This window comes from Ictalurus punctatus, chromosome 9 (assembly GCF_001660625.3).
Source record: "Ictalurus punctatus breed USDA103 chromosome 9, Coco_2.0, whole genome shotgun sequence".
NCBI classification, from domain to species: Eukaryota; Metazoa; Chordata; class Actinopteri; order Siluriformes; family Ictaluridae; genus Ictalurus; species Ictalurus punctatus.
Window position 1 is genome coordinate 13922501 of NC_030424.2, and position 13089 is coordinate 13935589.

Here is a 13089-nt window from a genome sequence, read left to right on the forward strand (position 1 = left end):
TGTGGAAGGTAAGACTGCATTGAAACAGACATCTGTGCTGGTGCTTACGAAAGACCAGTTTTATGCAAAGAGCTAAGAAAGTCAAACTGTTCTAGGAACAGGAAGAGTAGGAAAGCATGTGATCAAGATTTTAACATTGGTCATGTCACAGATAACACTGCCAATACTCTCCTAAATGATTTTCTTATTACTGGCCTGACTTTAAGATGAGACAAGAATATTAACATGTGACTCAAAGTAGAGGTGGCAAATATACCCGTGGCATTTCTCAAATCATTTTTAATTTTATTGGTGTATGACAGGGGCTTTCTACTAAAACTCATAATGGTCCCGCTAGATTCCTTTCTTACAAAAGTCCTGATAAGCAATTAACTTGACTGAATGTTGACAACTTAATACTTAACTTAATACCTATAAATACCACACATCCATTATTGTTGTCGGGGTTTTTTTTCTTTCGCAGTGTCACTTCGCATGACCACTTTTCATTACTGAATTCTGAATTTCCCGACATTTGTTTTGAGCTTGAAGAAGAGAATAAACACAAACCTCTTTACCCGGTTGTCCTTTTAAAAAAAAAAAAAAAAAAAAAAAAAAAGGTGACAACAAATGGGTCTGTGACATCAAATTAGAATAATAATACTGGGTCAGGCCTCTTTTTGCTGTGATTCTGGTCCATGTTGACTGCATCAGGCAATTCCTGTAGATTTTTCAGGTGAACTTTCATGATGCGAATGTCTCGTTCTACCATGTCGCAAAGGTGTTCTATTGGATTCAGATCCGGTGACTGGGAAGGCCAGTGTACTCATCGTCATGCACATGAAACCATTTTGAGACGACTTTTGCTTTGTGACACGGTGCATTGTCATGCTGGAAGTAGTCATTAGAAGATAGTAAATTGTGGACATGAAGGGATGCACATGATCAGCAACAATACTCAAATATACTGTGGCATTCAAGTGATGATCTATTGGTATTAATGGCCGAGAAAACTTTCCCCACACCATTACACCACCTCCACCAGCCTGGACTGTTGACACAACGCAGGTTATGTCCATGGATTCATGCTGTTGGTGCCAAATTCTGACCATTTGTTTACCTCAGCACAAATCAAGATTAATCAGACCAGGCTGCATTTTTCCAGTCTTTAACTGTCCAGTTGTGGTGAGTCTGCAGCCTCAGTTTCTGTTCTTGTCTGAAAGAAGTGGAACCCGACAGGGTCAAGATTCGAAGTCTTGTGCGTTTTGAGAGGCTTTTCTGCTCACCGCAGTTGTACAGAGTCGTTATGAGTTACTGTAGCCTTTCCGTCAGCTTGATCCAGTCCGGCCATTCTCTGTTGACCGCTCTCATCAAGGTGCTTCCATTCCACAGAACTGCCGCTTACTGGATGTTTTTTATCTTTATTGCACCATTCTGAGTAAACCACAAAAAATCTCGAGTTGCTGACCCACAGACTTTTTTTTTTCTTTCTTTTTTTCTTTTCCCTCCTCCCCCATACCTTGATCACTTCTGCTACAGTATTTATAGACTGCTTGCTTCAATCTACAGCATTTCTTTTTTGGTACTGCAGTCTGCCAGCTGATGACCTCTGGTATATGGTGCATATTACACACATTTCTTTATGGAAATGTGATCTAAAAATGATTACTGTCAGACATCCTGCATCCACTACTAAGAACTGAAACCAAACCGAAAAAAAATCCATTTATTTTCAACAATCAAGCGCCACAAAGAGCTGCAGTTTTTAATACCTCCTCGGTCTATCTAAATCACTCGAACAGTTTTTGTTCATCTCTTCATCTTCATTTGTTATGTGTGGATTCTTGAGAGCCACGGCCGCTCTGATTTACTGTCTGATGTCTTCATTTATGCTTAACAGATCCACACTGGCACGAGCAGGCGCCAAACTGAAGTGCGTATGGTAGTCGTGGCAGCTGTTAGTCACTGTGTCATGTGCATGAACATTGTTTTTTAATTACCTGTGATCACATTGCCAGCTTCTGTTGATCTGATCTTAATGCTGAAAATAACTTTGAAGTTGTTAGGATATGTTTGTGTGTGTGCAACCCTGTGTGCAACATGTCACTTCCCTTTGTAGTTTTGCTCAAGTGCAAAATCTATGCTCATGTAACCCTTTCAGTATGGGTTTAAATCCTGCTATTCAGGACCTCACCATCTCAAAGCATCAGATTATAATTGATCACATATACATATGCATGTTAGGAAGTTGGGGTCAGAGCGCCGGTTCTGCCATGATGCAGCGTCCCTGGAGCGGAGAGGGTTAAGGGCCTCGCTCAAGGGCCCAACAGTGGCAGCTTGGCAGTGCTGAGGCTTGAACCCCGACCTTCTGTTCAGTAACCCAGAGCCTTAACCGGCAAGCCACCACTGCCCCTGCACCACTGTTTAAGTGCTGGCTTTGAGCTTTATCTTCTTCCTTTGTTGCATGTAGCAGGAACACGACGTGTGTGTATAATAGGGAAAGTTTGTGAGTAATCTGCATCAGAGTATATCAGTTGAGAGCAATAAAACACAACAGAACATCCGATTCCAATAAGAGGTCCCATATCATATCAGTAATGGCAACGGCGGGCACTGTTATTATCAACTGTCTCTTAGCAACTGAAAGTTTTCAGTAGTGTTCAGTGCCATGCGTGCGTGCGCGTGTGTGTGTTTCGCCAGTAACCGAGTATGCACGTGTGTGACTTGGAACATGAAAACATCTTGTACGTGCTGTCCTTCTGCCCACTCACCATTGGCCACTGCTGCTCGTTTGTGTTTTGCCAGTGCATCTGCTCGCACTTTGTCACAAGGCGAATCTCGCTCGTACTTCCTGCTTATCGCAGTATGTTGCCGTATTCCGAGAGCAGTTTATAGCGAGTTGTTTATATGAAGCATCAAATCAAGCAGATCTTTATCAGCAAACGTCTTTCACGCGGTGTGTTAACATCAGAAAAGGCACAATATGAATCTTCAAAGGTTAGTGTGTTTATGTGAAGAACAAGATGAGCTGATCTCTGGCATTTTGTAATTTGATTTAAATGTATTAAGGAAAGGATTGGAATACAGGATCCTTGACAATTGTTCACCGCTGAAGATTTGAAACATGATGAAGCATGCTGTTCTAGGTGGTGTGATCCATTACCTCCCCTTCGTTGATTTTTTTTATAACAGCCCGTCTTTAAGTATCTATTCCTCTGGTACCACAGCAATTTGGCGCCAGTTCTAATTTTAAAAATGTATTAATGAATGACATCATAGTTTTTTTGCAGTGTATAGTTAGGTTTAATGTTGTTGAACATCTGTGGAACAAGTTATTTCCTGTTCTCACTATAAACAGTTATTCCCTCACTAACCCCCCCTCTCTCTTTCTCTCTCTCACTCTTTTTCTTTCTCTTTCTTTCTCTATCTCTTTCTCTCTCTTTCTTTCTCTTTCTTTTTCTCGCTCTCTTTCTTTCTCTTTTTCTTTCTCTGTCTTTTTCTCTCTCTCTTTCTCTTTCTCTCTTTCTCAAGCATAATAAGAAAAAAACCTTGCTTGTCATGTTACTGAGGAACCGCAAAACCCAAAGCCCTTTGTCCTGAGGACCTACCTGTGTCAGAAAACTTGTGCAAAGTGCTGTCGCTAGAGACACTAGAGAACATGTTAAATAAATGTCTTCTATCAGAAGACTTCACACGCATTTCTTACTCTGCATTGAGCGTCCAGCATGCACCTGTAAATTGTTTCTCTAGATGCAGTAGTGTATTAGAACGTGTGCATCAATTTCAACTTGTATTGAGCCAGAACTGTCTGAGCCATGCTGTTCTATAAAATACATTTTTAATGTAGAGGGTGGAAAGGTGGTTTAGTGGTTAGCACGTTTTGCTAAATTCTTGAATCCCATCTTCGACCCTGCGTGCACAGAGTTTGCTTGTTCTCTCCGTAGTTCGGGGGTTTCCTGCAGGTACTCCGCTTTCCTCCCTCAGTCCAAAGACTTGTGGTTGTAGGCTGATTGGTGTGTGAACGGGTGTGTGATTGTGTGTCCATCCAGGGTGTCCTTTGCCTTGTACCCAGAGTCTCCTGGGATAGGCTCCAGGCTCCCTGCAGCACTGTGTAAGATAAGCGGTACACAAAACGGATGGATGGACGTAAAAAAAAATGTCAAAACTGGCCACCCAGTTGGTTATATTAAGCCTGTAACACGTATTAAATTCCTCCAGGATTTCGCGATTGCAGAATTGAACGCAAAATCAAGGAAACGCCGCAGTATTAGGATGTGACGGCATCGCAACGCGCATTCAGCCAAAAGCCCTCATCGATTCATGTGCGTCGAACGTGATTACAGTTATAAGGTCTGATTCACCGACAAACATCACTGCAGTTAAAATCTCGCCAATTGAAGTAGTTTTTCACCAAAAAAAAAATAAGCACAAAAACTCCACAAGTTGCAATCACCAATTTTGAAAAAAGCCGCCGCAAAATCAAGCAACTCCCCGGAGTTTGACCATGCTTCTAAAGGCAACACCGTGCAGATTAAGACGTGTGTGTGTGTGTGTGTGAGTGAGTGATTTAATGCGGCTCTGCTGGTTAGAAGAACAACCGGAGATGCCTGCGCCATGACTAAAAGAATAAATATTTACTTGTACATTCCTGGCACAGTTCAGCTGCTGTGTAATTCAGTCTCTCTGGTGGCTAACCCCAGCGTGTGTGTTCTGTGTGTCATTTCTGCAGGATATTCTATAAGGTGAAAAGCCGGAGCGCTCACATGAAGAGCCACGCCGAGCAAGAGAAGAAAGCGGCGGCTCTCCGGCAACGCGAGGCCGAGGAGCGCGCGGCGGCCGCTGCGGCAGCCTTAATAGCCGCTCAACAGAATGGATCTCGAGGGGAGCAAGCGGCGACACGGCGAGCCAGCAGCGAGGACTCCTCAGACGAGGAAGACTCCACAGACGATGAAGACTGGCACTAGCTAATACTTGGGTCTCTTTTTCTGCTTGCTGGAGCTGGGACTCGTTTTCCAACACGACCAGATGCGCTGGTCTGGCTGAGGAGGAATAATGGGGAGATAGAACATGAATGTCTTCAGGGACTAACTTACTCCATTAATGTGTGTGTGTGTGTGTGTGTGTGTGTGTGTGTGTATGGGCATGTGCCAGAGTGTGAGTGTCAAAGAGAAGCATTCAGGGTTTCTCGGTCAGACATAGGGCTATAGGGAGTACAAGCCAACGGTGTGTGTCTGTGTGTGTCTGTGTGTGTCTGTGTGTGTCTGTGTGTGTCTGTGTGTGTCTGTGTGTGTCTGTGTGTGTCTGTGCCAGAGAGTTAGTGTCAAAGAGAAGCATTCAGGGTTTCTCGTTCAGACATAGGGCTATAGGGAGTACAAGCCAAGGTGTGTGTGTGTGTGTGTGTGTGTGTGTGTGTGTGTGTGTGTGTGTGTGTGTGTGTGGAGCGAGGGGCAGTACAAAACACTGTCTCAAAACACATTCAGACCCCTTACACACACTGCTCCACCTGCTTCCCCTACCCACCTACCCAGCACAGACTCGCTTCACCTCTCTATTATCCGCTGTGACTCAGTGCTCCGGACTCTGCAGGACATCCAAACTGGCAAAGACAGGAGGACGGACTAATGTCTCTCTTCATACCTGCATTTTTGTCCTCTTTTGATTTTTCTAAATGAAATCTGTGTTTGAGACTCTCTCTTACGGTTGACTGCCAAAAGCTTGCACAGCTGTACTTGTGCACTAGTTTGTTTTTGTCCCTCCCCCTCCCCCAGTGTCGTGATGTTGGGCTTTGGTGTTTTCGTTATGTTTACTTCTGGCCACATCGCTGATGCCTTGGATGTTTGACACTTTTAATCGTGACATGACAATCAATTTTACAAAGGTTCTTTTTTTTTTTTTTTTTTTTATATATATATATCCAACAAAGTATCATTGTTTTTGATATAGTCATTATTATTATTATTGTTATAATTATCATTATTAGTGTTGTCATTGTACTGTTATATTGTTTTTGGGAAAGGTAACTTTTTATCATTTAGCTGTTAGTTTATTTAAGACTTTTGCTACCTGTGTTTGCGGTGTGTTAAGCTTCTGTAAGGTATCAGGCAGGAAAAGACAAGAAACAGAAACCGAGGGTGAAAGTGCAATAGAACAATTTGATATCTTGATGCAAATGTGCTGCCCCTCCTCCTCGTCCTCCATTCCCTGTCCAACTCCAACACGATCTGAACTTGAACTGAACCCTAATGCAGCCTCGGATGAACAAGATCATTTGAAGATATTTATTTAATGTTATATTTTAGGGGGGAATAGAACAAATGTGCTTGAGTGGCTAAAGAATGAAGCGTAAAGTGTTTCAGTTTCTAGCGCTGTGTCGTCACACTCGGACTCTGCTGGCCCAGCACTTGGCGGTATCACCATGGCAACAGAGGCTGCTGAACCCCCCCCATCCTGTAAGAACAGCCACACTGTGGAGATCTCAGCCAAGAGTAACGACTCCAATTACTGCTCATCACACTTCAGTCTGCTATGCACTCTGTGTGTGTGTGTGTGTGTGTGTGTGTGTGTGTGTGTGTGTGTGGAAGTGTGTGTGTGTGTGTGTGTGTAAGTGTGTTTTTGTGCACACATATGTGTATGTATGTGTGGCTGTGTATGGGTGTTAACACCAATAATAAAAACTGTTTCAGACTCAGAGCCAAGTGAGAAGGAGAAGCTTCCAGATCTATTTAGATTTATTATTATTTTTGAATTCTGTATTGGTTGCGAACTTGTGAAGAACTTGACCTGCTCTTTCATACGGGCAGGCCAGGGACCTTGTGGTAAGATGGGTGAGCCAAGGTTTTTTTGTTTTTGTTTTGTTTTTTAATTAATATAAAAAAAGAAATAAATACAGGATTTGCTGCCACGGAGCCACTGTTGCTTTTATTCAGCCAAGGGAAATGCTTGTATAGGTAATATATACTGTACAAACACGCAGACACACATACACGCGTGTGTAATATATATATATATATATATATATATATATATATATATATATATATATATATATATATATATATATATATATATATATATATATATATATATATAATATAATATAATATATACACGTTGTGTGTGCGCTTGTGTATAAGAATGAAACAAAATGTATACTTTCTATGCTATTTTCATAGGGACTCATACACTAATGGTGACCTACATAGAAGTGCTTTTTACTACAGTATAACTTATTTGTGTTTAAATTTAATGATCAATTATTGTTTTAAAATAATAAATATGTTAAAAATAAATCCTCTTTGTAAAGTCCTAATTTTTAGTTACAAGCTTGGAAAGAAAATACTGTATTTTCCAAAAAAAAAAAATTCAATCTGCACAATATACCACAAGATGTCAGTCTTGTCAGAGAACGCGCCGGCCCTCGACTCGTACAGGGATGGAGAAGTTTCAGGATCTGTCTTCCTTTCAGCTCGTTTTGATTTGATCTCGCGCCATGTTAGCATAAACTTCAGTTCTGTTCGATTATACAGGAAGGCCAGGAATATTGATTGGCAGACAGACAAGCTTCAAGACACAAATGTTTTATGATGTACATTGCAAAATCCAGAAAGTTGTGCAAATAATATGTCCGTATTCATCAGAGCCTTATCCTATACTGAACAAACTACTCCTTTAACCAAAACTTGGCACAAAGATCTCTCGCTTTGGAATCAGGTCACAGCTTGTGGATTTCTCCTGATGGACTGCAACAGAGTTCCAGAAGTTCTAACTTTTTCATAGGTGTTCATTTTGTCTGATTTGTTCTAACCACCTTCTGAACAGAGGCTAGATTTACTCTTGATTCTAGAGAAAGTTTTCTTTTTCTTTTTTGTTGTTGTTTTTTTCTTTTTAATTTCTGATTATAACTTTCCAGCCCAGCAGCTTGAGCATGTCTGTTGTTGGCAGTTGGTGCTGGTCAGAAAAAAACTAGATATTTCATTCATCCATCCATTCTCTTTATCCTACACAGGGTCGTGGGAAGCCTGGAGCCTATCCCAGGGGATTCGGGGTACAAGACTGGGGGACACACTGGACGGGGTGCCAATCCATTTCAAGGCACAATTGCACACACTCTTGCACACATATTCAGACACTACAGACACTTTGGACATGAAAATCAGACTATAATGCATATCTTTGGACTGAGGGAGGAAACCGGAGTACAACACGTGTCATTGGACTGAGGGTGGAAACTGGAGTACCTGGAGGAAACCCCCAAAGAACGGGGAGAACATGCAGACTCCACACACACAGAGCGGAGGTAGGAATCTGGAGGTGCGAGGTAAACCTGCTAAACTGTAAGCCACCATGCCCCAGCTAGATATTTCAGCAGGTTACAATTTCGGTTTAATTTTATGTGACAACACACTGAGTTATTCATTTAAAAGTATACACAGGGTGTGGTCAAGGACCATCTCACACTTCTGACTCATCCATCTTCTATACCGGTTATCCTTCCTTCAGGGTCACGGGGAAGCCTGGAGCCTATCCCAGGGAGCATCGCGCACAAGGCGGGGTACACCCTGGACAGGGTGCCAATCCATCGCAGGACACAATCACATACACACTCCGGACACTTTAGACACACCAATCAGCCTACCATGCATGTCTCTGGACTGGGGGAGGAAACCGGAGTACCCGGAGGAAACCCCCACAGCACGGGGAGAACATGCAAACTCCGCACACACAGGGCCACGGTGGGAATCGAACCCCCGACCCTGGGGGTGCGAGGTAAACCTGCTAACCTCTAAGCCACCGTGCCCCAGCTAGCTCTTTCAGCAGGTTACAATTTCAATTTAGTTTTATGTGACAACATACTGAGTTGTTCATTTAAAAGTATACACTGGGTGTGGTCGAGGACCATCTCACACTTCTGACTCATATTGAAATGTATAACTCATATTGACTAAGTTTCCCAAAAGCGTTGCAGTACAGATATCATTGTTAAAATAGATCTGTCAGAACACGGTCAGTTAGGATATTTTAAAGTACTTTGTGAAACTTGACTTGTATGTCAGATGCATGTAATTTGCAATAATTCCTAAATATAGTATTGTGCCACCCAGATTAAGACTATTTATAATCTAAAGTGAGTTAATACACAAAATAACCCCTCTCAGCATTATGAGACTGTCAGTTGAGGCAGTTATGAAAAAATGATTATGTGGAATTCCCCTGCACTTCTACAGAGCTTTAAATGGTTTCATTGTGATGGTGTATCCGAGGTCAGGGTTGTGATGCGGTCACTGGCAGAGAGTAAGACCTGACTGAGACCTCCAAAATTCAGCTACCTTTGAGGCATAAATAAGTCAAAGCTTCTCTCAGCTTTCTGTATTATATCTGTAATACACTTCGATAATGCGACTAAATCAGGAATACTCCACACGTCTTAATTCGATTGGTGTTTAATTGGAGTATGATTTTAGTCGGATTAAGGTCATCAATAATCGCTGTTTACATGGTAGTTTCTTAATCAGAGTATCGTCTTAATCGGGTTAATATTGGATTATTGTTGTCCATGTAAACGTACTGACTGTTGCCTTATTTTTAGATTCGTGTAATTTATTAGTGTACTCAGTGGTTAGTGTCCCCTGCCTTGCTCTCCGAGTTCCTGGGACAGGCTCCAGGCTCCCTCCCTCCCTATGTAGGATAAGCTGTACGGAAAATGGATGGATTAGTGTAGTTTATTTTTAAACAGTGTAACAAGGGACAAATGCACCTCAGTCATGGAATCATCTTTCTGTTAACATTGTAGTCATAATGCAGTGCAAGTGCAAACCTCTATAAAGTTACATATAATATCACACGTTTTAGGTTTGAACAGTGAGGCTGTGCTTCATTTAACTTTTTTTTTTAAATAATAATAATTAAAAAAAAAGCTTTTAGCTGACTTAATAAGCATTTATAATATTTATCACATATTTGGTAGCTAATAATAGGAAGCTATTATTGACATCATAAATCACTTATGGCCTGGGCATATTCTTAAAGGTTTTCCAGAGAGGCTGTGATCTGAAGGAGCAATGAGAGATGTTGGGGAGATGTGTATGATGTTGCTATGGTGTAGAGCACAGATCCAGGCTGGAGCAGAGACAGGAACTGTGCTGAAACACATGCCAGAATAAGCAATCTGGATTCAGGGAAAGACAAATGAGTGCCTGGTGAATATATATTCTCTCTCTCTGTCACGCTGTCACTCACTCTCGCTCTCTCTATCTATCTCTCTCTCTATATATATATATATATCTATCTCTCTCTGTCTCTCTCTCTCTCTATCTCTCTCTGTCTCTCTCTCTATATATATATCTATCTCTCTCTGTCTCTCTCTATATATCTATCTATCTCTATCTCTCTCTGTCTCTCTCTCTGTCTCTCTCACTATCTATCTCTCTATCTATCTTTTTGTCTCTCTGTTTCTCTCTTTATCTATGTCTCTCTCTCTCACTCTCTCTATAACTCTCGCTCTCACACACACAGACTCACACACACCATTCAGGCTTAACCCTGGACAAAAAGATAAAGAATATGAATCAGACAAAAAACTGACATATGGAAACAATGAAAGATCTAAGGAGCTACTTTACAGAAAGATCTATTTTATGAAAGTGGGTCTGCACAATGTAAAACCGGCAGTATTTTAAATGTATTAATCAGTGGAAGGTCAGTATTGAAGCAATGAGGGAACTCGTGGAAAGAAAGCGTTCATATTGTCTTTCATCTTCCAAATTTGAAACAAAACTGACCCTACAATTATGTTTAGATTGGTGGAGTTTTAAGTGATGCAATAGATCATAGACTTCTGAAGAGAAATGATCCTGGTTCTGACCATTTGCTGACTTTTATCTGATTACAGGCTTGTAAACGCCCTATAGGCCTAGAGTTTACATACCGCCAAGGGAAAACTTCAGAAGTTTGAAATAGGAAACAGCATATATAATTGCTTCTCAGTTTGTACGTATTTTATTTTATCAGCCAAATCATTTTGACTGAAACGATGTAGAAACAATTCTTCTCTTGCTTGCATTTACAGCTTGTGCAGAATTTACACTAATTGTGTGCCAGGCCTATCTGACATCTCCTGTTTGCATTGTTAATTTTACAGCTCTCATTAAGCACTGTAAATAACACACAGCAGGAACTGGCCTGGAGAACTGTAGCACCACGGCGACGTCAGCCAAGAGTTGTGGAGCCGTCTAGGAGTTTCATCATCCCAGCAGGCTAGAGTTTCTTTTAGGAAGCCCTAATCCATACACCAGAGGCAGAAATGTGGTGACCTTTCAAATGCACAATGTTTGTCCTTCTTCTCACTTTGCCCTCATTAGCTCCCTATAGCACATTTGCAGAGAAGTGCTACGCTGTAAGTCAATCCTTCCAACAAGCGTAACTGCTTCCATTTCCTCTCCTTCATTACTGTGGAGTGAAGGAGAGGGTGAGCTGGAGAGAGGTATGACAGAAATGGGAACCTTCCATGCTCAGTCACTGAGACAAATGGAGACCAGGTTTTACAGTAACTCCCTCTCTTACAATTTATGAATAGAACATTGTTTCAGTTGTCCCGTTGAAGTAACACTTTGATTTATGATTTATTAGGTATGATTTATTAGGAAAACGTGCAAGGTCTCAGAGTACCTTGGTAGGAGTTCAGTACTGTGCACGTTACTGGATTTCTTGCCAAAATGTTAGCATATAAATGAGGTCTGTATGAAGGATGGGAGAAGAACACATTTTTAAATGGATGAGACATTTAGGATTTTCATAGTATACGAGGACATCGGTATGGCGTTTGGACTTCAGCATCCTTATATTGTATCAGAGACTTTTGTATTCAGCTAAGATTAAAATTCTTTTCTAAGAATGACTTTAAAGTAACTTGACCAGTATCCATCGATTTTTCATACTGCTTATCCTACACAGGGTTAGAGGGAGCCTGGGGCCTGGAAACTATCCCAGGGAACTTGCGGCACAAGGCGGGTGACACCCTGAATGAGGTGCCAACCAATCGCAGGCCACAATCGCACACTATGGATAATTTTAAAATGCTAATCAGCCTACAACACGTGTCATTGGACTGAGGGTGGAAACTGGAGTACCCGGAAGAAACCCCCAGTGTACGGGGAGAACATATAAGCTCCGTGTACACAGGGTGGAGGTGGAGAGATTCGAATCGAACCAGCAACAGAGGAGATGCGAGGCAAACATGCTAATCACTAACCCACTGTGCCCCTCCTCCACAAACATGACCAATATTGCAAATAAAAAAACTATTACTATTTATGAAACTGCCTCCTACAAGAGAGTTTGAAATGTCACCTTACTTTTCTGTCCTTTTGTAATGAGAAGTTCATTTAAGTGCACAACCCAATGAGGCTTTAGTGTAATAATGTTGAAGATGTTGCCATTGGAAGCATTACAGTAGAATGGCACAAAAATGCTTGTTATATTTTAAAAGAAGTGATTGATAACAAGTGACTCAAACGGCAAACAGATTAACCAATACACCAGGAAACGATGTGCATGTTTTTTCCACTTGCAAAACAGTATAAGTGGCAAAAAGCATATTTTCCAGGTTGATAATGTGATTATCCAGGCTTATGCAATGAAGTAGTTCAATTCAAGACCTCTATCCACAGCTCCCTTTAAGGCCACGCACATGCACAGCACAATGGTAGAAAAGTATATATGAGAGGAGAACGGCCAAGCAGTTACACACCAGATTCCAGTAATGACTGAATTTGAGAGTTTTCCAGCAATCTGGTTGGATTAAAAGTGCAGTTTTTTTGAGCTACTGTACACCAATGTGACACACTGGCAAAGCTGTATGTCTGTGTCAGTATCGAATCATTTGGCAGACACTTTTACTAAACTGACTTGAAATGAGGCAGACTATCATCCAAGCATACAGCTGTTAAACTTAAAAGAGATATATATATATATATATATATATGGACAGTGTAGTCAATACCAATTAATTTATGTAATTATGGTGCATATATTTCATGTCGAGAACTGAAAGCACCATGAACTAAATTCCCCAGTGTTGGAAAAAACAAGTATTTTGTTTTTAGTTAAGGAGTA

General features: G+C 41.2%; 1 protein-coding gene across 2 annotated transcripts in view; it reads left to right on the forward strand.

The window, feature by feature from the left end:
- Window positions 1-6884, forward strand: part of mideasb (mitotic deacetylase associated SANT domain protein b) — a 32639-nt gene extending 25755 nt beyond the window's left edge. For both annotated transcript variants that reach the window (XM_017475701.3, XM_017475700.3), the window contains exons 12-13: window positions 1-8; window positions 4709-6884. The exon at window positions 1-8 is cut by the window's left edge and continues 177 nt beyond it. In XM_017475701.3, coding sequence (XP_017331190.2) covers window positions 1-8; window positions 4709-4943 — 243 coding nt within the window. In that variant the 3' untranslated portion in view covers window positions 4944-6884. The remainder of the gene's footprint in view (window positions 9-4708) is intronic.
- The last annotated feature ends 6205 nt before the right edge of the window (window positions 6885-13089 follow it).